Source organism: Oryx dammah, unplaced genomic scaffold, assembly GCF_014754425.2.
Source record: "Oryx dammah isolate SB20612 unplaced genomic scaffold, SCBI_Odam_1.1 HiC_scaffold_20, whole genome shotgun sequence".
Lineage (NCBI taxonomy): Eukaryota > Metazoa > Chordata > Mammalia > Artiodactyla > Bovidae > Oryx > Oryx dammah.
In genome coordinates, this window is record NW_024070204.1 from 32,897,030 (window position 1) to 32,924,467 (window position 27,438).

General features: G+C 38.6%; 1 protein-coding gene across 8 annotated transcripts in view; it reads left to right on the forward strand.

Annotated features, from left to right (window-relative positions):
* The window catches only part of SPEF2 (sperm flagellar 2), a 196,945-nt gene that overhangs the window by 23,951 nt on the left and 145,556 nt on the right, over positions 1–27,438 (forward strand). For 7 of the 8 annotated variants that reach the window (XR_005724762.1, XR_005724765.1, XR_005724760.1 and 4 more), the window contains 4 exons: positions 3,123–3,309; positions 14,725–14,913; positions 19,240–19,427; positions 24,563–24,731. Coding sequence is in view for 3 of the 8 variants with exons in the window: in XM_040262317.1 (XP_040118251.1) it covers positions 3,123–3,309; positions 14,725–14,913; positions 19,240–19,427; positions 24,563–24,731 (733 nt within the window). In the remaining 5 variants the exon portion in view is untranslated. The remainder of the gene's footprint in view (positions 1–3,122; positions 3,310–14,724; positions 14,914–19,239; positions 19,428–24,562; positions 24,732–27,438) is intronic. The other variant, XR_005724763.1, reaches the window with a different exon arrangement.

The following is a 27,438-nucleotide window of genomic DNA, read 5'->3' on the forward strand; positions in this document are numbered from 1 at the left end:
CCTTTCTTGGGACCCCTTGACTTCCACACAGTTAACAACCAGGATTAATACCAAGCATGCCAACATCCTCATTTGGATTAATTAATGTCATCACCATGTCAGTGGTTAAATATTTGAAAGATCACACCTGCACAAACTTTCACTCTGATTTTCACTGCTTTCCCAGCCTGTTCTGAATTTAGACCTCTAAGGCAGCTTTGAAACCTGGAAACCAGAGGGGTTGAATTAGATGGGTGTATTCTCTCTGGAGAAGGCAATGGCACCCCACTCCAGTACTCATTTCTGGAAAATCCCATGGACAGAGGAGCCTGGTGGCCTGCAGTCCATGGGGTCACTAAGAGTCGGCCACAACTGAGTGACTTCACTTTCACTTTTCACTTTCATGCATTGGAGAAGGAAATGGCAACCCACTCCAGTGTTCTTGCCTGGAGAATCCCAGGGATGGGGGAGCCTAGTGGGCTGCTGTCTGTGGGGTCGCACAGAGTCGGACACGACTGAAGGGACTTAGCAGCAGCAGCAGCAGCAGCATTCTCTCTCTTGTAACAGAAATTAGAATGTAAGCAGCCAAGGGTATGTGTTGTTCCCCCAAGGTTATCAAGGACTGAATCTTTCCTTTCGTTCCACTGTCCTGAAATGTGGCTTTTGTCTTTAATTCACAATGTAAGATAGCTTCTAGGCCCCTGGCCATTTGGTCCATGTTCCATATCAAGAAGGAGGATAGGCAAAAAGTGCGTGCTAATTTGCTTCAGTCATGTCCACTCTTTGCAACCTCATGTACTGCACCCTGCCAGGCTTCTCTGTCCATGGGATTCTCCAGGCAAGAATACTGGATTGGGTGGCCATGTCCTCCTCCAGGGGATCTTTGACCCAGGGATTGAACTCACATCTCATATGTTTCTTGCATTGGCGGGTGGGTTCTTTACCACTAGCACCACCTGGAAAGTCCCAGGCATAAATTGGGTATCTCCAATCTAAAATAGTTCTTTACACCAGCCTTCCCAGAATGCCCACGTAACAATTCTGCATATACCTTATTGGCCAGAATTCAGTTACGTGGCCATAATCTAGCAGAATGGGAGACTGGGAATTGTAGTCTTCATCTGAGTATGTTGTTTCCCTGAATAAAACTGGGGCTCTGCTTTGAAGGAAAAGGGAGGGAAACAGCAGTGTCTATCTCAGGTCCTTTCTCTGCAGAAACCCCCACTTGGTCTTGCCAGAGATTTACCACCAGGGCCCATGAGATATGGACACGCTCACTTCTCAAAGCAGAAGGATAGGGCCTGGGGTCCCTGGAGTCCCTGGACCAGTCACCTCTGATTGTGAGCAGCCCCAGCGGTGACTCCAAATCCCTTCCAGTACACTTCACAAAGGGCATTTCCTCTGATGGACCCCCAGATAAAAAAATGCTGGGAAGCACTGGCCTAGAGCAAACTTTTAAAGAAACAAAAAAGCTATGGTACAATATGGCCTTTCTTAATCCTTGTTATTGACCACTACTTCTTTAGTTCATTCTGAATCCTTAGCTTAGAATCAAGCATGTTCTGGACTCTTCCAGAAATTTCACACTACTTGATGGCAGAAAGCACTAAAATCATCTTTTAGGGTGACCTAAGGAGCAATTTCTGCAGCTGTCTGTTTCAAAGCCTGCTCCCAAAACACTTTCTCATGGATGTCACTTCAAAGTCTGTCATTTCTTTTGTGAAAGGATGAAATGAATGCTCAGTGAGAGCAATGCAACAACCACCGTTGCTGCTTTTCCCCCACATATACTCTATTTTTTAAAACAAATAGTAAATGCCACCTGCTCTTTTGTTCTTTGTTTCTTTTCTGAGGCTGTTGGCTGCTGTAACTTGACATTTGGATTCATAGATTTACATTAGTTTCCTTCTAACAACTGCTTTTTAACACACACACATGAATTTGACCAAGGTTCCTATCACTAATAATTCACACTCATACAATTACTAACTTTATGGAGGCTTGGCAAACAGATATAAAGTAAACATAATTATTGCTCTCAAGAAACCCACATCTCATAAAATGAATATTTATTCAGGAAAATATCATGTAACTTTCTTCAGGCCTTGATTGGCATAAGACAGAAGATGGGTGTATGTATGTATGGTTGGATAGACTGATTAATGAACAAAGGAGAATCAGTATCTTAAGTATATTGGTAACAGCCAAACACAATGTTGAGGGAGACCTGTTAACCCATGCTCAATGTAAGGCAGACCCTTAAACATCACACTTAAGTAAAAATATAATAATAATTTTGATGAAGGATCTAAAAAAGTTATGCTACACTTTCATAAATTAATATTAATTTCATAAATTAATATTCATAAGTATTAATTATACTAAGTCTTAGTAAATAAAGTTAAAATTTGTCTTTGATCTTCCTGAAGCTTTGCTAGCTACACAATTTCTGCTGAATGACTCTCAGTTGACAGAATACAATCAAAGGTTGAGCACCTGCTGATAAAATAACCAGAATTTCAATGTGTAATTTTTTTAAAATTGTATTATACTTGTAGTGCTTCTTAGCATATGATTTGAAATTTAGAAAACATCATCTATATGTCAGTACTGTGAGGCACAGGTACATAGAAAAGTAAAATAGTATACTTCTGTGCTCAGAGTTCAGCTGGAAGCAGCAAATATAGAAATAATGAACTATAATAAAATATGATCTGTGCCATAAATATGTGATTATTATGTAGAACTAATTATAATTTAAGAATTTTGATTCAACTATGTAAATGGGTTTGATCTTTGATTTAATAAAACTGTATATACTCAGATTAGGAAAGAACATGTGTGATTATTACTTTGTTAAACATGAATTAACTATGCTTTCATAAAAACACTTCTGTGTATATGAGAATTGATGACTGTTTAATCCCTGAATACCATAATAATGTTTCCCTGTCTTTTGAATAACATTATAAGTTATATTTTAAATAGAACACCGAAGTTCTAATATCTGCTTTAATGCTTGTATTAATAAATGAACAGAGCACCCAAGGGAGCCGTCCCCTGAGGCCTTCCTCTATAGTCACAAGTAGTGGTGTGTGATTGAGTTGTATTTTCAAATCTAAATAAAAACTATTGTCCTTTAGTGCATCCGAGACTTCTCTAGATACAGCAGGTCAGACAACCACTGATTTGTTAAACACTTACTCAGATGATGACTACATTAAAAAAATCCAAAAACGCCTTGAAGAAGATGCTTTTGCACGAGAGCAAAGGGAGAAAAGACGGCGGAGACTCTTAATGGATCAGTTAATAGCTCATGAAGCCCAAGAGGTAAGATGTTTCATTATTGATTAAATAAAAGTGCTGGAAATTTTTACAAAATATAGTCTTTTATACACTCTTATGTATATCTTCTCTGTGTATCATGTGCTACTCTGAATCAGCGTTTCATCTTCACACCATGACAGCAAATACACTCAGGAAAAAAACTACATCAAACACTTACCAAAGAATCTAAAATCTGATGATGCTTATACAACATTGTGAATTTACTTAGTTGTACACTGAACTGTACACTTGAAAATGGTTGAAATGGTAAATTTTATATTGCATATATTTTACCACAGTAAAAAAATGCTGACAAAATAGGAATCTAAAAGTTATGGCAACTATGTATATCTGTTGTTACTTTTAGAGGGAGAAGAGAACTTTTTGTCCCAGGTTTACTGAGGTATAATTGACAAATAAAAATTGTATATATTTAAAGTATATAATTGATGTTTTGATATATGTATGCATTGTGAAATGATTACCATAATCAAACTAGTTAGCACACCCATCACCTTAACAACAACAAAAAAATAAGTTACCATTTTTGTGTGTGTGTTTGGTGAAAATACTTAAGATCTACTTTTGTAAGTTCAACTTTTTTAGATTCCACATTTAGTAAGATTATGTAATATTTGTCTCTCTATGTCTGGCTTATTTTTCTTGGCATAATGGTCTCCAGGTTTAAACATATTATCACAAATGATAAGATTTTCTTCTTTTTTAAGATTGATCATATTCTATATATGCATGCATGTGTACTAGGTCGCTTCATTCGTGTCTGACTCTTTGTGACCCTCTGGACCATAGCCACAGTGAGTTGCCATGTCCTCCTCCAGGGGATCTTCCCAACCTAGGGACTGAATCCACATCTCTTATGCCTCCTGCATTGGCAGGGAGGTTCTTTACCACTAGCACCATCTGGAAAGCTCATTCTAGATATAAATATATACATATATATATATATATTTATGTGTGTATATATATATAATATTTATATATAAAGAAAATGTGACATGCATATCTATACTCACTTAAGTGTCCATTCATCCACCAATGGACACTTAGATTGTTTCTGTATCATGGTCATTGTGAATAGTGCTGCAGTGAACATAGGGTTGCAAACATCTCTTTGAGATACTAATTTCATCTCCTTTCATTTCCATTGGATATATACCCAGAAGTAGGATTTCAGGGTCATATGATAATTCTATTTTTAATTTTTAAAGGAAGCACTATACTATTTTCCACAGTGGCTGTACCAGTTTACATTCCCACCAACAGTTTACAAGGGTTCCATTTTCATCACTGCCTTGCCAACACTTGTTATCTCATTTTTGTTTTATGTTTTTTGATAATAGCTAGTCTAACAGAAATTTGCAACAATGCCCAACTGTGGATATGACTGGTGATGAAAGTAAAGTCTGATGCTGTAAGGAACAATATTGCATAGGAACCTGGAATGTTAGGTCCATAAATCAAAATATATTAGAAGTGTTCAAGCAAGAGATGGCAAGAGTGATCATCAACATTTAGTGAACTCAAACGGACTGGAATGGGCGAATTTAATACATATGACCATTATATCTACTACTGTGAGCAAGAATCCCTTAGAAGAAATGGAGTAGCCCTCATAGTCAAAAAAAGAGTCCGAAATACAGTACTTGGCTGCAAACTCAAAATAGACAGCATGATCTCTGTTCGTTTCCAAGGAAAACCATTCAACATCACAGTAATGCAAGTCTATGCCTCAACCAGAAGAAGCTGAATGATTCTATGAAGATCTACAAGACCTTCTAGAACTAACACCCAAAAAAGATGTCCTTTTCATCACGGGGGAATGGAATTCCAAAGTAGGAAGTCAAGAGATACCTGGAGTAACAGGCAAATTGGCCTTGGAGTACATAATGAAGCAGGGAAAAGGCTAACAGAGTTTTGCCAAGGGAAAGCACTTGGCAAAAGTGCTCAACAACCCTCTTCCAACAACACAAGGGAAGACTATACACATGAACATCACCCTATGTTCAATAGCGAAATCAGATTGATTATATTCTTTGCAGTCAAAAATGGAGAAGCTGTATACAGTCAGCAAAAACAAGGCCGGGAGCTGACTGTACTTCAGATCATGAACTCCTTATGGCCAAATTCAGACTTATATTGAAGAAAGTAGGGAAAATCACTAGGTCATTCAAGTATCACCTACTTACCTATCAAATCCGTTATGATTATACGGTGGAAGTGACAAATAGATTCAAAGGATTAGATCTTATAGAGTGCCTGAAGAACTATGGACAGAGGTTCATGGCATTGTACAGGAGGCAGTGATCAAGACCATCCCCAAGAAAAAGAAATGCAAAAAGGAAAAATAGTTGTTTGAGGAGGCATTACAAATAGCTGAGAAAAGAAGAGAAGCTAAAGGCAAAGGAGGAAAGGAAAGATATATCCATTTGAATGCAGAGTTCCAAAGAATAGAAAGGAGACATAAGGAAAGCCTTCCTAAATGATCAATGCAAAGAAAGAGAGGAAAACAATAGAATGGGAAAGACTAAAGATCCCTTCAAGAAAATTAGAGATACCAAGGGAACGTTTCATGCAAAGATGGGCACAGTACAATTGGACAGAAATGGTATGGACCTAACAAAAGCAGAAGATATTAGGAAGAGGTGGCAAGAATACACAGAAGAACTATACAAAAAAGATCTTCATGACCCAGATAACCACTATGGTGTGATCACTCACCTAGAGCCAGACATTCTGGAATGCGAAGTCAAGTGGGCCTTAGGAAACATGACCACAAACAAAGCTGGTGGAAATGATGGCATTCCAGTTGAGCTATTTCAAATCCTGAAAGATGATGCTGTGAAAGTGCTGAACTCAATATGCCAGCAAATTTGGAAAACTCAACAGTGGCCACAGGACTGGAAAAGGTCAGTTTTCATTCCAATCCCAAAGAAAGGCAATGCCAAAGAATGCTCAAACTACTGCACAATTCCACTCATCTGACACACTAGTAAAGTAATGCTCAGAATTCTCCAAGCCGGGCTTCAGCAATACGTGAACCGTGAACTTCCAGATGTTCAAGCTGGTTTTAGAAAAGGCAGAGGAACCAGAGATCAAATTGCAAATATCCGCTGGATCATGGAAAAAGCAAGAGAGTTCCAGAAAAACATCTATTTCTTCTTTATTGACTATGCCAAAGCCTTTGACTGTGTGGATCACAATAAACTGTGGAAAATTATGAAAGAGATGGAAATACCAGACCACATGACCTGCCTCTTGAGAAACCTATACGCAGGTCAGGAAGCAACAGTTAGAACTGGACATGGAACAGCAGACTGATTCCAAATAGGAAAAGGAGTACGTCAAGGCTGTATATTGTCAGACTGCTTATTTAATTTCTATGCAGAGTACATCAGGAGAAACGCTGGGCTGGAAGAAGCACAAGCTGGAATCAAGATTGCCGGGAGAAATATCAATAACCTCAGATATGCAGATGACACCACCCTTATGGCAGAAAGTGAAGAGGAACTAAAAAGCCTCTTGATGAAAGTGAAAGAGGAGAGTGAAAAAGTTGGCTTAAAGCTCAACATTCATAAAACAAAGATCATGGCATCTGGTCCCATCACTTCATGGGAAATAGATGGGGAAACAGTGTCAGACTTTATATTTTGGGGCTCCAAAATCACTGCAGATGGTGACTGCAGCCATGAAATTAAAAGATGCTTACTCCTTGGAAGGAAAGTTATGACCAACCTAGACATCATATTAAAAAGCAGAGACATTAGTTTGCCAACAAGTTCCATCTAGTCAAGGCTATGGTTTTTCCAGTGGTCATGTATGGATGTGAGAGTTGTACTGTGAAGAAAGCTGAGTGCCAAAAATTGATGCTTTTGAATTGTGGTGTTGGAGAAGACTCTTGAGAGTCCCTTGGAGTGCAAGGAAATCCAACCAGTGCATCCTAAAGGAGATCAGTCCTGGGTGTTCATTGGAAGGACTGATGTTGAAGCTGAAACTCCAATACTTTGGCCACCTCATGCGAAGAGTTGACTCATTGGAAAAGACCCTGATGCTGGGAGCGGTTGGGGGCAGGAAGAGAAGGGGATGACAGAAGATGAGATGGCTGGATGACATCACCAACTCTATGGACATGAGTTTGAGTGAACTCCGGAAGTTGGTGATGGACATGGAGGCCTGGTGTGCTGTGATTCATGGGGTCACAAAGAGTCAGGGACGACTGAGCAACTGAACTGTACTGAACTGAAGATCACTGCAGATGGTGACTACAGCCATGAAATTAAAAGACCCTTGCTCCTTGGAAGAAAAGCTATGATAAATATAGATAGCATAGGAAAAAGCAGAGACATTACTTTACTCCCAGAGGTCTGTCTGGTCAAAGCTGTGGTTTTTCCAGTAGTCATATATGGATGTGAGATTTGGACTATGTAAAATGCAGAGCGTGGAAGAATTGATGCTTTTGAACTGTGGTGTTGGAGAAGACTCTTGAGAGTCCCTTGGACTGCAAGGAGATCCAACTAGTCCATCCTAAAGGAAATCAGTCCTGAATATTCATTGGAAGGACTGATGCAAAGCTGAAACTCCAGTACTTTGGTCATCTGATGTGAAGAACTGACTCCTTATAAAAGACCCTGATGCTGGGAAAGATTGAAGGCAGGAAGAGAGGGGGATGACAGAGGATGAGATGGTTGGATGGCATCACTGAGTCGATGGACATGAATTTGAGAAAGTTCCAGGCATTGGTGATGGACAGGGAAGCCTGGTGTGCTGCAGTCCTATGGGTCGAAAAGAGTTAGACACGACCTGGCAACTAAACTGAACTTATTCTAACAGATGGTTTTGATTTGCATTTTCTGATGATTAGGAATGTTGATCACCTTTCCGTATACCTGTTGGCCATTTGTTTGTCTTCTTTTGAGAAATGTCTTTTCAGGTCCTTTGACCATTTTCAAATCTGGCCATTTGGTTTCTGGCTAGCGAGTTGTTTGAGTTCCTTGTATATTTTGGATATTAGCCAACATGTATGGTTTGCAAATAGTAATCTCCCCTATCTTGTAGGTTGCCCCTTCACTACTCTTTTAATTGTCTACTTTGCTGTGCAAAGTTTTTTTTTTTTTTTTAGATCCAAATCCATGTATCTATTTTTATTTTTGTTGCCTGTGCTTTTAGGGTCAGATTAAAAAATTAATTGCCTAGACCAATGTCAGGATGTGTTTTTCCCTATATTTGCTTCTGTTAGTTTTATAGTTTTTGATCTTATGTGTAAGTCTCTAATCCATTTTGAATTGATGTTTATACATGGTATGAAATGAGGGTATAGTACCATTCTATTGCATGTGGATATCCAGTTTTCCCAGAACCATGTGTTATAAAGACATCCTTCCTCCATTGTGTATCCTTGGCACCCTTACTGAAAGGCAATTGACTGTGGATTTATTTCCGGGCTCTTTATTCTATTCCATTTTTATATAGTTCTGTGTTTATTTCAGTACCATACTGTTTTGAGTACTGAAGCTTTGTAATTTATTTTGAAATCAGGAAGCTTGATATTCTTCTTACTCAAGACTGGTTTGGCTCTTTAGAGTCTTTTCTGGCTCCAAATGAATGTTAAGATTGTTTTTGTATTTCTGTGAAAAATGCCATTGGAATTTGGTTAGGAATTGCATTGTATGTGTAGATCACTTTAGGTATTATGGACATTTCAACGTTATTAGTTCTTCAAATCCATGAGCACCTTTTTCATTTGTTTATATCTTCTTCATCACTACGAACAAAGCTAGTGGAGGTGATGGAATTCCGGTTGAGCTATTTCAAATCCTGAAAGATGATGCTGTGAAAGTGCTGCACTCAATATGCCAGCAAATTTGGAAAACTCAGCAATGGCCACAGGACTGGAAAAGGTCAGTTTTCATGCCAATCCCAAAGAAAGGCAATGCCAAAGAATGCTCAAACTACCACACAATTCTACTAATCTCACATGCTAGTAAAGTAATGTTCAAAATTCTCCAAGCCAGGCTTCAGCAATACTTGAACCGTGAACTTCCAGATGTTCAAGCTGGTTTTAGAAGAGGCAGAGGAACCAGAGATCAAATTGCCAACATCCACTGGATCATGGAAAAAGCAAGAGAGTTCCAGAAAAACATCTATTTCTGCTTTATTGACTATGCCAAAGCCTTTGACTGTGTGGATCACAATAAACAGTGGACAATTCTTCAAGAGAAGGAAATACCAGATAACCTGACCTTCCTCTTGAGAAACCTATATGCAGGTCAGGAAACAACAGGTAGAACTGGACATGGAACAACAGACTGGTTCCAAATAGGAAAAGGAGTACGTCAAGGCTGTATATTGTCACCCTGCTTATGAAACTTATATGCATACTACATCATGCAAAATGTCAGGCTGGAAGAAGCACAAGCTGGAATCAAGATTGCCGGGAGAAATATCAGTAACCTCAGATATGCAGATGACACCACCCTTGTGGCAGAAAGTGAAGAGGAACTAAAAAGCCTCTTGATGAAAGTGAAAGTGGAGAGTGAAAAAGTTGGCTTAAAGCTCAACATTCAGAAAACGAAGATCATGGCACCTGGTCCCATCACTTCATGGGAAATAGATGGGGAAACAGTGGAAACAGTGTCAGATTTTATTTTTTTGGGCTCCAAAATCACTGCAGATGGTGACTGCAGCCATGAAATTAAAAGATGCTTACTCCTTGGAAGAAAAGTTATGACCAACCTAGATAGCATATTCAAAAGCAGAGACATTACTTTGCTGACTAAGGTCCATCTAGTCAAGGCTATGGTTTTTCCTGTGGTCATGTATGGATGTGAGAGTTGTACTGTGAAGAAGGCTGAGTGCCAAAGAATTGATGCTTTTGAACTGTGGTATTGGAGAAGACTCTTGAGAGTCCCTTGGACTGCAAGGAGATCCAACAAGTCCATTCTGAAGGAGATCAACCCTGGGATTTCTTTGGAAGCAATGATGCTAAAGCTGAAACTCCAGTACTTTGTCTATCTCATGTGAAGAGTTGACTCATTGGAAAAGACTTTGATGCTGGGAGGGATTGGGGGCAGGAGGAGAAGGGGACGACCGAGGATGAGATGGCTGGATGGCATCACTGACTCTGTGGACACGAGTTTGAGTGAACTCCGGGAATTGGTGATGGACAGGGAGGCCTGGTGTGCTGCGATTCATGGGGTCGCAAAGAGTCGGACACAACTGAGCAACTGAACTGAACTGAACTAGGTGATTTGATTCAGCTATGGATTGAGAATCACTGATCAACTCTTACATTGAACACATATTTACTGGATCTCTTCTGTGCTCTGGCAACTTGTCCTAGGCCTAGGATACAACAGTGAACAAGAATAACAAGAAACCTACTCTCACAGAGCTTGCTGTTTGAGGGAGATCTGTAACATTGGAGTGTGGAGGTGCAATGAAAGTGAGGAGAGGGAAGTCCAGCTCTGTCCTGCCACAGAGACTTTTTCTAGAGTAGGAGAGCACAGAAGCATGAGGGAGGGTTGAAGTTAGACAATTGAAGATGGTGGTGGTTCTGGGTATAGTGTGAGGAGTTAGTTTCCAGCAGAGGTAGAGATAGTGGAAGGTAAAGTGTGTCTTCAGAGAGAATATTGCATGGATGGCTCAGGGCTTTTAGCAAATTAAATGTTATCTGGCAGGAGAGTCCCCAGAGGCCAAGCCATCAGAGGCCTTATAAGCTGTAAAGAGGGAAATAGGATACTTTATCCTGAGTGCAAAGGGGAACAAGAGTGACAAGGCCAGACTGACATTTAGGAAGGTCAGTCTGGCTTCACTTTTAAAAATAGATGGCAGGAGGGATGACCAAGTTATAGCTGTTTATGTAATCCAGGTAAGGAATTATTCCAGTTTACATTTAGGGTAGTGGCAGTAGTGATGGAAAGGAGTGGCTTCAGGAGTTATTTGAGAAGTAAAATCAATGAGAATAACTGACTCATTAGACATGGAGGAGTGAAAAGTGGGATGAGAAGCCAGGTGTCTGGCGTGGGCAGCCAAGTGCATGGAGGAGTCATTAGCTATGATACAGAAGATGGTAGGAAGAACAGACGGGGAGCAAGGTGATTCAGACTGTGAATGTAAGTAGGACAAATCTGTGTGTCTGAAATATGAAAGACCATTTGAAGGCACTTCTTTTATTCACCTAATTACATCTGGTCTACTCAGTGGTGTTCTGTTAACTTAAGAGAAATCCAGGCTTCATATACATATGAAGAAGTAATACTGCTTATCCAGTATCAGAGTCACTCTGATAGAGTCACTCCTTTCTTAGTGAAAAATTCAAAGAATAACTCTGCCATCTCTTTGTGCTGAAAGGTAATTTCTTACTTTGAATTCACATTTATTAATATTTTTACTCAGCCAGCTTGATAGTCACTCTTTTCATTAGATGAATTACAGGTTATGGAAATTAGATGATTAAAAAGTAGATTTTAAAATAACTACCTATTTCACATTTCATTAACGAGCACTGAGATTTTGAACACATTTTCATTTATATTATAAAACAGCTGTGTATTGGCTGCTAGGTTTTTTCTTTCTACTTTTTTGCTTGTAATTCAGGACTGACATTTACTTAGAAAGTGTTACTTAGAGGCGTTACTTAGAAAACTGGGTGAATAAATGCTTTCTGGCTTCCTTCACTTTCTACCAGAATGTTCACAGCTTCGATTTTTTCAGTCTCTAGCTAGAGATCTGTTCAGGGATCTAGCAACCTAAGGGACACTGAAGAAAGTTGGTTCTCTGACTAATATTTCCCACTAAAGGAACTCCATCTCTGTGCTGCTGTTTCTCTGTGTTTGGTGAAGCCACTATGCTCCAAGAGAGCTACTTGAACATATTTAGAGAATTAAAGCAATGATATGCACCAGAGTTAGCCCCTAGCTCCAACTCATGGGAAAGGCAGAGGTCTTGACAATCAAACTGAGCATGTTTTGGATTGTGTATCTGTATAAATCTTCCCCAAATATAATTATATATAGTTAAAAGAGAAATGTGACTTCTGTTATTTTCTGTTTTATTCATTGCAGATGTAGACTAGTTCATGTACATTATGGGTTAAACAGACTTCTGTAGGCTTCCCTGAACACCTAAGCATAACATATATTCTTTCTGTGAGAAAATGTGTCCCACATTCTAATGAAATTTTGAGGAAAAGTCTATTTCTAAAACATGAACTACTTGTACAATGGAACAAAAAAAATCTTCCTTTCCACTCAACTTTTTAGTACAAGTCCTAATACAGTTGATGGTTCTTCATACTGAGGCTTTATATATGTAACATTGACTCAGCCATTCAACAGTAATTTTCCTTTCTTTTTTAATCACAATATGTTGTCATCTAAGCAATAGCCAAGACCTATCTGACCAGCTCAGTTCTTATAAGGATCAGAATGACCAGCTCTCATCTCAACAACCAAATTGCCTTGCCATATAAATACAGCCAAATATATTCCACATTAAGTATAGAATTCACTTGGAATAATAAATCAAGGCTGTACTTTTAATAAATATGGCTATGACTGTGCTATCACAAACCACCCTCAAATGTGGTAGGTAACTTGGGCAGGGATCAGCTGTGTGCCTTCTGCTGGTCTTACCTGTCCTGTCTCAGAGGCTGGCTGAGGCTGGCTGACTTGGGAGAGTTTCTTCAGTTCCAACTGAGAAGGTTGGTATCTCTCCATCTATGGTTTCTCATTTTCTAACTAAGCAAAAAATGTGGTAACAGTGACAGAGGAGAATTAATTCTCACAGGAGAATTCATTCAGACCCCAAGTGTTTTGTTTCATTTTATTTTGTGTTCACTAATGTCCCATTGGCCAGTTCAAGTCAGAGGCCACGCCCTACCCATTTAAGAAGTGGAGAAATAGATTCTACTTTTTGATGGGAATATCTGCAAGGCTTGCATCCACTGCAAGGCTGTGGATGAAGAAAGCTGAAGAACCTATGGTCATTTTTACATTCTGCCTCACCTCCACTGGCAACACAGGCAACAAATGATTAATGTTAAAACTTCTAGAATGTTATAACTAGATGAAACAGGTTTCAAAGTTGTTCATGACTTTATTTTTTATTTGATATGTTACTAATAGAAAAAAATTTTTATGTTTATTTTCAATTGAACTTTTATTTAATCTACATTTTTATATAGTTCCCAAGTTCAAGTTTTGCTGCTTTCCATAGAGTGTTGTTGTTTGTATCTTGATTCTGAAAATATATATAGCATTTCTCCCTTAATCTGAAACAGTATTGTTAGTGATGCTCAATTTTATTGCTAAACAACTGGATTGAAAGTGAAAGAGTTAGTGGCTCAGTTGCGTCTGACTCTGTAATCCCATGGATTGCACCCACCAGGCTCCTCTGTCCATGGAATTCTCCAGACAAGAATACTGGAGTGGGTTGCCATTCCCTTCTCCAGAGGAATCTTCCTAACCCAGGGATTGAGCCCAGGTCTCCTGCTTTACAGGCAGATTCTTTACCATCTAGTGTTAAATAGACAACTCCAACATGTAGACGTTCTTCCAAGTCTTCCCCCGGAGAAGTTTAATTACCTCCTCCTTCCACATGGTGTCTCTGTTTAGACAGACTGGGAGAACTTAAAGATGCCTTGGACACCATCTTCTACCCAAACCCCTCATTTCACCTGTCAAGAAATAATCCCTGAAAATCCAGGTTACTTGCCCAAGGCCACACAGCCAATCAGTGGTAGAGGTGGAGCTACAATGGCCAGGGCCTCCGATTGCCAGTTTAATGCTTATTCCACTGTTAATGCTTGTTCCCCTTCTTTCTCTTAAGATAGCCAAGGGACGAGTGCATCTAGTTTCTCTCTCATGTTACAACCACTCTCGAATTTTCTAAGGTAAACTGTAGGTCATTTCCTCTTAGCCTCTTCTCCAGTCTCCCCATCCTAGCACATAGAAATTGAGATGGCCCTGCCAGGAACTTATCAGATCTGCCATTCTCAGCCAGACAATATCTGCATTTGTTTTTACCACTAGTATTTATATTGAGTGCATACAGCACAATTCCAAGTTTCTGAAAACATACTTATAATTTGAGAGTTACTCTTTGTTTATAAAACCTTGAAAACAATTACCTAAATTATTTTTGATCAGATTTTAAAGGAAGTAATCATTCATTTAAGATGACTGAGTTGCAAGGCCATATGCTTCTGGTTATACAACCTTTGGTGGAAATTTTCATTTTTATAGCTTGAATTTTTTGCCATGTTTGACTTGAAATCAAATGGCAAAAACTGATGCAGGTGAACACTATGCCTTTTACACATGATGTATGTGTAAGCTTCTCAGCTCAGCAAAAGTGGACATGGCCTTGACAAATGACTGGCTCTTGCAATGGTGTTTCCAGGAGGCTTATCGGGAGGAGCAGCTGATCAACCGGCTGATGCGACAGTCCCAGCAGGAACGCAGGATCGCTGTGCAGCTCATGCACGTCAGGCACGAAAAGGAAGTTTTATGGCAAAACAGAATTTTCAGAGAAAAACAATATGAGGAAAGACGGCTTAAAGACTTCCAGGATGCTCTTGATCGAGAAGCGGTAAACAATACCTTCCTTAGCAATCCTTCTAAGGTTTCTTTTGATCCTTTCTACTGCATCAAGGTAAACAGGGCTCCATTTAGGTGCCAATCATTTCCTGAGTCAGTTTTTTTATATGATCTCTCTATTATCTCCCTGTTTTTATTTTTGTACAGCTACACCAATGGTGCACATAAAATCCGCATACGATACTCTCTCCCTTCAGTCTTGGTTCTTCAAATATTTCACACTCACCACCAGTCCTTGTATCCACGTCTCTGATCTTTTTGGTTGTTTGAAGGTCTCCAGTAGATTCTTCAAGAACTGCTCGTGGGAATACTATTCCCTGAGTGCTTGTGTATTGATAACAATATGTGCTTTTTATACAAGTCAGTTTTGCCCTGTATATATATTTTCTTCCCTTGACTATCTTAAACACTTTATTCCATTTTCTTCAGGTATAAAGTGTTGCTGTCCAAAAAAAAAAAAAGATAATCTAAGTTTCATGTTTTTTAGATGCATAAAGGACTTTCTTTTTCTTTAAAATCCACTAAATTTACTGGGATGTTATTAGTGTTCATTATTCTAGATGAATACTGTTTTCAGGAAATGGGAGCATTTTCAAGCTGTCTCCTTTTTATAAGATACTATGAGTCTTTAATAAGCAATACCTTGCTTTCTGGTAAAATGATTTCCCAGGCCCATATTGTAGTCTTTTTTCCTCAGAACTAGAACAAGCCATTTTTACAGGGGACCCTGGTTCATTGTAGTTGAGAATGGTTACAGAGCCAAGATATGGGTGCCAGGTATGCTCTTGGCCAACATGATATCATTGTGTTGAGGTCCTATATAGCTCTGAAAGTCAAAGTATCTAATCTTTTAGTTATTTGATATATTAGCAACTTTCCTTATTTTTATATGTATTATAGTTTTAATAACCAAAATAGATTTATATTATCAAGGTATTTATATGGATCACTTCTTATCTTTTTCCTATTGGGGTTGTTTCAAATGTATACAATCCATTAATCCAGATTTGATTGAAATAAAACTCACATGGGAAGCATTTTAGATAGCTTGTCTTTACTGTCATAAACTATTCATAAAACCAGGCTGTGCAGAAGAGAAAACCTTACAGAAAATAGGAAGGTAATGCTTTATGTATAAATCAATATAAATATGCTTTATAAACCATGCTGATCATGGTTTCCACTGTGATATTTCATGAAAATAAATTGCAGCTTGTGTCAAAATTAGGCAATTTTGAGAAACACCATTTAAGAAAGTACTATATTCCCCAGAATCAGGAAACTTACCAGTGCTTTTTCCTTTGTAAAACAGATATAGCCGAAACGTTAGGAGGAGGGCAGGCAGCCACACCCCCTGTATTAGACCTGCATAATCTCAAGTGTCTTCAAGGGGTGAATTATCTAGAGGATTGTTTCATTTCTCTTCTTTGACGAGAGTAAACTTGAATGGATTCTGTGGCATTTGCTACATGAGAAATAAGTGCCTATTTACTGAATATATTTTTTTCACAAGCCTAGTTAATTCTGTGCAGAATAGCAAAGCCCTAGTCTCGTGAAGCAGGACTGCTCTCACTGTGGTGAGCAGCATGACCTGTTCTCTCCTTACCTGGCTTGAACTCACTTCAGGGGATTGAGACACTCAGTCTCCCAGAGCCTCAGTGGTCAGAATTGTGAGGCTCTGAGTCTCCTGGGGGAAAAAAAAAAAAAAGTCACATCCCTTTCTCTTACATGATTACTTTTTCCCAAAGCTGAGGTATCTGCCTCCCCAGCACCCTTCCCTCTGAGATAACTTGTTTTCACAGTTTGACTGTATTACCTTCTGCAGTAGGAGTGGCGGGTGCCTAAGTAGGGAGTGGGGAGGAAAGGAAGAAAGAGAGAGATCTTCATGTTTCTCATCAGGAGTTGGTTTTGCTTTTAAGTTAAATATGCTGATCTCTTTTTTGAAGGCACCTGGGCATCAATTCTATTTTAATTAAAACGGTTCCTGGTCTCAAATTTCAGTGCCACCTGCTATTATTATCGATAATTCTTTGCAATAATGTTTACCACTTGTGAGTATTCACTTTGAGTCCAGCACTGAGTTGTGTTCATCTCATGCATTATCATTCTCACAGCGTCATTGGCAGTGGACACTGCTCGTGTCTACATATCACACGTCAGGAAAATGAAACTTAGAAAGCTCAAAGTTGCACAGCTTGGTGGAGAAGCCAGAGCACAGTGGCTCTCAGAGTCTAGGCTCATCACCACTGAGATTTACTGCCTCCCACAGATTTCCTTTCTCCTTTTCCTTCTTTCTTTATTTGGGGCTGCAACCCACTTTGCTGTGATGGGACCGGAAATTGTGGTGGGTTTAGCATGGGGGAGGAGAAAGGGGTAGAAATAGCAGACTCTGAAGCTAAAAAAGAAGGAAGAAAGGCCTGGAAGGAAAGAGAGAGTGAGGAGAGGGAAAGGGAGGGAGGAGAACTGAGAGGAAGCTGCTTTGTTCCTGCAGAAGGAATTCCTGGGCTCCTGAGGTTTGAGTTCCATAGCATCCTAAATATTCCTCATGCCTACCAGGCTCTTTGTAGTATCAATAATCCCACCTCACAACCTATTTCACTGGCTCTCTCCTTAAAGTCTCATCTGACTGCTCCTAGACTCAGATTTCTCTTCCTTTCACACTTTGAGAAGGATGCCGTAAGCATACTTACACTTAAACCAGGTGCTTTCTCCATGACAACAGGGCCTACGAAGCAATACAGCAACAATAGCAAGTACTAGTGTAATTCCTGGACCTGCCAAGTGTTCAGAATCTACCTTAGAGGTCACCTAAGCTAACTCCTTTCCCAGCAAAGATAAAGCAAACTAACAAAATAAAGCAGCAATAACAAAACAAATGAAGCTTCCCTTTGATTCAGTGGACAGTAGCAGCCCATTGTCATGTATTTCGCCCCTTGTGACTGAGATATTTGCTCTCACAGTTAATTTCTGTTCATGCCAAGTCTTTATTCCATCCTGGCCTCCCAGTGAAGAGATGGAGATGTGGGAGGTTTCAGTGTGGTCCAGGTCCCGTAGCTAGTGGGGCTTCCCAGGTGGTGCAGTGGTAAAGAACCTGCCTGCCAATGCAGGAGATGCTGAAGGCGTGGGTTTGATTCCTGGGTTGAGAAGATCACTTGGGGTAGGAAATGACAACCCACCCCAATATTCTGGCCTGGAAAATCCCATGGACAGAGAAGCCTGGCAGGCTACAATCCAGAGCTGAGCACACATGCCATGCCTGCAGCTAGGACTTGAGTCCTGTACAAACTGAGGCTTGAATTCAACCACAGCTCCTCTAGGCCCACATTAACCACCAGTGTACATTCATTGGGTTACCTTGGGAGGTAGGTTACACTGGGAGGCAGGTCTTGTTTCTGGAGCATGTCAGCACATGATTGAATTTCTCAAGAAGTTGGTATAACTATTTGAAAACATTTGATTGTGCCAAGTTTGGCCTTTTACTTGGTGTAAGGAAAGTGTTCCCTAAACAAAATAAGAGTGCAAACCAAGCAGAGAGTGATGTCAAACCATTTAAATATTTTCTTACTTTCTATATAAATACATGTCTTTATGAATTTATCAATTTATTAAGGCTGTAACAGCAGAAGGCTTCATTGTTTACATTTAACATTTGTTGGCAAATGTGTGATATTCTCAAGCCAGAATAATCAGGGAATTTCCAAAATATTTTCTAGGTATAAATCAGTATTCCAGAAGTCTCCTGCTAAAAGACATAGGGCATTAGCCAGAGTAGATATGTTAGATTAATTTGTCTTCTGAGATGGGCACAAAGGGGCCAGCTATGCTTGATGCCCTGCACAACTTGCCTGTTGCTCTGTGACCCCCAACTCTGTTTGCAGCCCATGAACTCAGGACTTCTTGAATACTTCAGATCTAATTTATCATTAATCTATGCAGCACACTTTTCTCTGCACTAGGTTTTGCTGATAACGTAAGCTAACGGTGAACTATTTCTAATATTGTCTTTACCATAATACTTAGTACTTAATGTATTAAGGAGAAAGTGCTGTCTTATGATTTATCATTTGCCTGATATAAAAGGAGGTTACATTCTATTTAGAGATTTTTTTTTTTAGCTATTGAAATGATGACATTATTTTTACCTGAATCACTGTCCGGTTATGGTGATTTATGGGAGAGGAGTTTGGGGGAAAATGGATACATGTATGACTGAGTTCCTTTGCTGTTCATCTGAAACTGTCACAACACTGTGACAACGTTATTGGCTATACCCCAGTACAAAATCAAATCTTTAAAATATATGTCTTTTCCTTCTCAGGCTTTAGCCAGACAAGCCAAGATTGATTTTGAAGAACAAGCCCTCAGAGATAAGGAAATTCATGAGCAGATCGCCATAGAAAGAGCTCAAGCTCGTTACAAAAAGCATTATTCAATATGTGCAGAAATTTTGGATCAGATACTTGATCTGTCCACTAAGGTGGCAGACTATCGATTGTTGACAAATAAGTAAGTGGTTTTTTTTTATATATATATAGTTAATACAATAGCGACACCAAAGAAAATGAGAAAAGAGTAAGATTGTGGCACTAAATTGATGAGTAAAGAGAGACAGTGATTATTCTTGAAAGACTTAAAAGTGGGGTCCAGAATACCTTGATTACAGACTTATTTCACCCAGTTACCAGCCTGATTTAATTTGTATTTATGTCTTTTAACATTTAAACCTTGTGTCTAAATTCTCTATAATTTACAAAGATGACTATAATAATTTATTTAAAATATTAGGAGCTTCCTAGAGGACTGAAATTACTTAAACTTTTTTGTTTTACTAATCAAAATCACTTTTCATTGCACATTCTTTCTAAAAGGAGTCAACCTATTTGTAAGGAAACATTTAACAGTACAAAAATATTAAGAATACATTGTTGCCAAAATCAGAACAAAGGATAGGACTTCCCAGTTGTCTAGTGGTTAGGATTCTGGGCTTTCACTGGCATGGCCTGGATTAAATCCCTGCTTGGTGAACTGAGATCGTGCAAGCCATTCAGCACTGCCAGATAAAGTAGAAAGTTAAAAACAAGGCATACATTGAAACATAGTTATAGAGGTGTCAGTAGATATGCCGATTCCTGTAACTGAGCTGCAAATTTTATCTGTGCTTCCAGGTGGAAAAAGCAAAAGAAGCAACATGGTTTGTCATATAATGTCTAATTTCCATTTCTAGCTCTTTACAGAATACATCACTCTTCTTGGTTCTCAGCTGAGAATAATGGTTTTCTCTTGTGGCCCCAGCTAAGATACAATGAGTAGTGTAGTGGATCTGTGGAGAATGGTCTCAGCAACAGCTTTTAAGCAAATATGGCATCTGGCTTCAGAGACCAATTTCTTGTGATGTCCTTTGCTGGAAGCAGAAGGGGAGTGATATCACTGCAGACCTCAGCAAAAGCAAAAGGATAAGGCACTCCACTTAAATCTGTACACTTTTGATGTTATCCAGACTGAGATCTTCTTGAAAACCCACAGTGAAAAGAATGAAGGCCCCATGATATTCAGCGTCAATAGAAGATAGGGAGATAATCCCATCACCTCTGGACTTGACAGGAACTTTCTCCACTGCTCTCTCCCTGACAGCCATGTTTCTGGCATCAGTTCAGTTAAGTCGCTCCTTATCCGACTCTGCGACGCCATGGACTGCAGCACACCAGGCTTCCCGGTCCATCACCAACTCTTGGAACTTGCTCAAACTCATGTCCATTGAGTCGGTGATGCCATCCAACTATCTTATCCTCTGTTGTCCCCTTCTCCTCCTGCCTTCAATCTTTCCCAGCATCAGGGTCTTTTCCGGTGAGTCAGTTCTTGGCAGCAGGTGGCCAAAGTATTCAAGCATCAGCATTGGTCCTTCCAATGAATATTCAGGACCAATTTCTTTAGGATTGACTGATTTGATCTCCCTGCAGTCCAAGGGTCTCTCAAGAATCTTCTCTAACACCACAGTTCAAAAGTATGTTTCTGACATAATGCTGTATAAAAACTACTAAATGAAATAACATGATGATGAGGACATTTTGAAGATAAAACTATAATGGTACAAGATTGAGAAAAGAAAAATAAGACTAAAAATTGAAATGAATTAAGGAGTAAATATTTTAAAATACTTTTTCCTATTAATATAAATTCAAAATTTTGAAATTAGAATAAAATGGTAAAGAAGTAATCTATAAAAAGGTTGAAAAGGAAAGGTGATACAATGCATTATAATGATAAAAAATAGAGTAATAATATAAAATATAGAATATAGTAGATATAAATATAAAAACATAAAAAGATAATTTGGAGTGGGGGAAGTACAGCTTGATTTCACTAAGTAAAATCTCATAATTCAAAATTAAAACATAAACAGAAATCTTGTTCTACTGTGGGAAAATGGAGTGGATGCCCCTTTCCCTATTTCTCCCACTAAGTACAGTGAAAAACCCTGGACATTGTGAATGAAACAAGCATAAGAAGGCTCTGAAGATGGAAGGAAGAAGTGGGACTGGCTGATGACCTCAGGACTCTGTGATGAGCTTCCTCAGTTCTTTCTCTTTTTGCCTCACACATCCCAGATTGGAACTGAATATTCTGGAAACAGAGATACTAATGGTGTAGACAAAAAATAAGCCCAACAAGAACCTGCTGTCTCTAGTCGATTAAGGAGCAGCCTAGCAAGATGAAAAACTTTCAGATGATAATCAGTCTTTTCCAACTATCACATGCAAGAAAAATGTAGCCCCACTTCCACCTCGGCCAGCAAAGGCAAGGAGGGAGCCTGTCTTCCACACTCACAAGACTGTAACAAGGGACCCCATCACCCCCACCAGGGTACCATCCCAGAGGCCAGGTAGGAAGCATGGACTTCCACCCCCACCAGGCAGGACTGACCACTGCTCCCTCCCCATGAGGGTCTTGTTAGAGGAGCCAAGGGAGGGTCAGGACCTTCACCATCACCCGGTGGTCACAAAGCCACCCTCACTGTGGTAGAGACCTTGTGAGGGGACAGAACTGCCACCTCCTTCATCAGCAACAAAGATGCCTGTCCCTCTGGTGATGAGGAAGTCCACATGGGGACTTCTCTCCACACCTGTCAGTAAAATGATGGCCCCGTCTCCTTCCCTTGCTCAAGCAATGTCAGAAAAAATCAGCTAGAACAGAAGGTTTATACACGATCCAGAGTGTCACAGCATAATCCAAAAATGTGCAGACTTCAATAGAAAGAAAAGCCATGCATCATACCAAAAACCAGGGAGAGTTCAAACTGAATGTAAAAATGAAATATATAAAATGAAATTTCCAGAGGTATTAATAGCATAAGTTTTTAAGGGGCCTTTACTTTGAAATTTTGTGTCTACAAAAGGCAATATAGAAATGCTTATATACGGGTTGAATTGTTCCCCTGCCCCAGAAAGCTATATTAAAAGTTCTACCTGCCCCATACCCCAGAGTGTAACATTGTTTGGAAATAGTCTTCACTGACTATTTAAATCAGGTCATACCCATGGAAGGTGGGGCCCTTATTAAAGATGCCTGGTGTCCTTATAAGAAACAGAAAAGATGCACATAGAGAGAACACCTTGTGATCACATCAGGGGAGAATCACACAGCTGCCAGTCAGAGAATGCCAGAGGTCCCCTAACACCCCTGGTTGAGCCTGGAAAGGAGACTGAGAAAAGTATTTCTCACACGCCTGCTCCATGAACGCCTCTGTTGGGTGAGGCTGTGGAGATAGTCTCAGCTATGCTGGCTGGGGGCCAGCATGAAAGGAACTAGACGGTAATCACCTGTCCTAGGGGTAACGCTGAGTTTTCCTTTCACCCATAGAAGGATTATTTCTGTGTCAAATAGGTGACCTAAAAATCCCCTTACAGAGCACAGACCTAGCTAGTAAGGTGAGGACTTCCTGTGTGTATTGTTTTTGACTATCATAATATTTTATAGAGTCATATACTAGTCTGACTTCTGTTACTCTCTAAATCCCGCTTTGTGAAAATTAATATTGAGAGAACATTGATTATATGAAGTCATTTTTGTTTTAATGCAAAATACACAAAATTTTAAAATTCCAGGAGCATCAATATCGAACTTTGAAGGGGTCATTTGCTTTGAAATTTTAAGTGTCTTTTACTTGCAAGTGAATACAGTGTTTACGCATATATGTTAAGATCTTTTTAGTCTCTACTACTGACTGTCAAGATAATGCTATTCTCTCTGTACTTTCCTAAACAAGGTGTTATCAACATTTTTTTTTTCCAAGAGCACAGGGATATTCTTGGTATCAGCCTTCTTACATGAACTGACTTTTGTTAAGACTTCTTAACAAAATTATCAATATTCAGATAAGAAAATATTGATTCAGTAATTGCCACATTAAGTTTTTGACAATATATAAGTTAATCATTTACTTTAACACAGGAGCCCATGCCATTTTAATAATTCTTCTGTTAGCATTTTTCTATGCCTGAGTATATCAGTTTATAAACTTTGTATCTCTGTAATATCTAATAAATATAAATATTTTATTAATGGAAAACAAAATATATTATATTTGAAGTTTGCATTTAATGAAAAACTGCTGTTGTGAAAAAAATACATAACATAAAATTTACCATTTTAACCTATTTTAAGTGACTTTCAACCCTTTTAAGTTCACTAGCATTGGGTACAGTCACACTGATGCAACCATTCCCACCATCCATCTCCAGAACTTTTTCATCATCCCAAACTGAAGTGATGTACCCATTACATAATAACTCCCCATTCCCCTCCCTCCAGCCCCTTGCAACCTCTGTTCTGTTCTCTGTTTCTATGAATCTATTTTAGGTACCTCAAATAAGTAAAATCATATTTGTTCTTTTGTATCTGGCTTATTTCATTTTAGTATGATATCTTCAAGGTTTATGCATGTTGTAGCATGTCTCACAATGAAATACAGTGTTTTTAGGTTGTAATTTCAAGCTCTAGTCCCAATATTTTTAGAGAAATGCATCTGAGTTATGTTAGGCTCTTTCCTTCCTTTGCACATTTTGTTCCTCTTGGAACTATTTTTTGATTACTCTGTCCTGACTATCTCCAAGTCATTCATCTGACTTAAATAGAAAAAGTATAGAAAAATAATTGCAAAGGTTACCAGATGTCCAGTGACAATAAAAGCCACCATACATTAGATTTTTCTGTTACAAATTACTTGCAAATATGCAAACTAGTTGTCATATTAAAGGGGCCTTGGGAAATATTCTGTCTATTCTGCATAAGAGGACACTGATATTGGAACAGTTAAATGATATTCAAAGCTTGCACAGCCGTTTAGTATCACAGCTGGAAATCAAAGGAACTAAGTTTTATGATTAGTGGTCATTATTTTTAGATATAGTGTGCTTTTAGTGCACAGTCAAAGCAAGTTTGGCTTTAGATAACATTCATTCATTCATACTACTAAGTTTCAGCCATTTTACTGGCTGTTAGGAATGTCATAGTAAGTAGAACCTCTGGCCTCAAGTAGCAGAGCCTGGGGAATGAACATGATAATAGAAAGGCTAAGATTTAAGATGTATATTTAACTAACCATTGATTTATCTCAACCTTTTTTTTTCCCTTTGTTGCTGTAGCCTGATCCCATATAAGTTGATGCATGATTGGAAGGAGCTGTTTTTTCATGGAAAACCCATATATGAGCAAGCCTCTCTTAGACATTTACCAGCTAAGCTCTCTGCAGAACACCTTGTAGAACTGGAGAAAAGGAACTTGCTAGATAACAATGATTATGAAGAATATAAGGTACCTATCAATGTGGAATAATTAAAGAGCATGCAACATAATAAATGCCATTGCTTTAGCATTAATTTTGTGATTATTATTTCTTTTCATCTCTATTAAATAAAATGGGGTGTTTTGTGTTCCATTTTGCCTTAGTTTAATTTGTATTTATAGTAATAACTTAAATGCCTAGCCTATTCATAATCCATTATCTGTTACTTCCAGTAATATTGGAGAGTGGTCTGGTAAAATAAAGCATAATACAATAGGTGGATTTCAGAATTTTGAAGTTTTTAATCTATTCGTTAGCAGTTTTCTTTGTGTGAGCTATCTACCTTTGCTTCAAAACCCCTGGTTAAATGTGTTTTCCTAGTAATTTATCTACATAGCATATTGCTTTTAGAGGAAAATAAAAGGGGAGAAGATCTGAGCTTTTGAGTGATACAGATGCATTTGTATTCAATAATTTGATTCAGTGGGTTTTTTTTTTAATATGGGTACCAGCTGTGCTTCTTAAAAGAGCCCCTGCAAGACCATTAGGATAAACCAGACTGAGATCTCATTATTAGCACTGCCAACTGCTAATTATGAGTCCTTAAGTGCTAAGAGTCTTGATTTCATATCTGACATATGAAATGAGGATAACAATATGACTACCTTATTGTGTTGTTGTGAAACTTATTTAAGATAATATGTGTTAAACACTTAGCCAAGTGCAATACATGTTGGATGCAAATAATATGTACTAATTTCTTTCCTGACCACCCTGCCCTCCCTATCCCACTTCATCTCACCTTTAGCAGGAAAGATGTAAAACAAATAGCTATGGGATAGAAGTTCTGGGTAGATCATCAGCAATGGAATGGCAGATGAGGCTTTTTATTCTTAGAAATATGATTGAATGGGTTTTAGAAGGGTAGTAAGTACAATATGAAAAAAAGATAATTTGACCCAATCATTTTCTGATATTTAACAAATACTCAATGTTTATTGAAAGAAGGCACAAATAAAACGAATGAGTGACAGTAAACAGGGCAAAGTGTAAAATAGCACTAATATGAAAATATTGAAAAAAGATAAGCTTTTTATAAAAAGATGAGAGATTTTATTATTATGAGAAACTAAGTGTATATCATATTTTAATTGGATAAGTCTATATATACATCTCACTAAAATAATTATTAAGGATTGACCAGAACCTTATAGGATATATGTTCATATTTATTTGCACGGTCATAGAATATTCTAGATCTAGTATGTCAACCTAAAGTGCAATGCTGCCTAATAAAATTCTTTGAGATTGTCAACCTATGTGAAGGTATTTCTTTCCATTGTAGATTCAAAGTCATTTTATTTGACAGATTTTGCTGACTCATGAAATACTTGTTTCTGAATTATTTCTTAACCAGATCTATCTTGTTGCTTTCATAAATCAGGAGACCTGGCAGTCTGCAGCTTAGCAAAGACTTGTCTTTTTAACTTTTTTTCTTGTTTGGGAAATTGTTACCACAGGAACATGCTTGTCTTAGCCACATCCTGAAGCAGCTGGTATGTTTCTTTTGCAGCAAATTATAAACATTTTTTAGGAGTATGTGAACGTCTGATAATGCAGTGTATTTTATTTATGGATTTGGCTGTTGTCCTGGAAGTGAATATTACCTTAAGATATCTGATACGTGTTTATATGCTGTGTTCCTTTTGACTTTGCTATAGAAACTATACCATATACGGGTGTTAATGGATGTACTGTAAACAGTCCTTTATTATTCCCTATTATTAGAACTTTCATTTCTTCAGATACTTGTTAAATGTTTTGCATTTAAGTAAAAAATAAATGTCTTAACTTTGAAAATACATTATTTGCCTTAAATCAGTTCAGTTCAGTTCATTTCAATTCAGCTGCTCAGCCATGTCTGACTCTTTGTGACCCCATGGACTGCAGCACTCCAGGCTTCCCTGTCCATCACCAACTCCCAGAGCTTGCTCAAACTCATGTCCATCAAGTCAGTGATGCCATCCAACCATCTTATCCTCTGGCTTAAATAGTCTTTCACAAGAGACAGGGGATCAACACATGTGGCTTAATAAACATGGAACAGTTTTAGCAAAGTGCTAACTTTGCTCAGAATTTTTAATCCTTCAACCAAATACATAGCTTAAAAATTTATCTTCAAAAATTTACATTCTTAGCATATTTTATTAGTGCCTATATCCACCATCCATCCATCCAATACCTTGGCCACCTAATTCAAAGAGCCAACTTATTGGAAAAGATCCTAAGGCTGGGAAAGATGGAGTGCAGGAGGAGAAGGGGGTGACAGAGGATGAGATGGTTGGATGGCATCACCAACTCAATAGACATGAGTCCGAGAAAACTCTGGGAGATTGTGAAGGACAGGGAAGTCTGGCATGCTATAGTCCATGAGGTTTCAAAGCATCAGACACAACTAGCAACTGAACAGCAGTATCTACCATCTGTATAGAACTGATGCTTCCTGGTTTTGAGATCATACTTTTAAAAGTTGGTTAGAGGAAGTGATCATGTTTTTTAAAAAATTAAATATTGCACCTAGAAACTAACATAAAACAATTTTTTGCTCATGTCCATGTCATATATAGCCACCAAAAATTTGACTCCTTTTTCCTCACATTATTTCCCAATCATCACACTCTCTTCTCAGAATGGCTACATGTGAGAGAACTCTGGACCAGGAATGGTGTGGCCAAA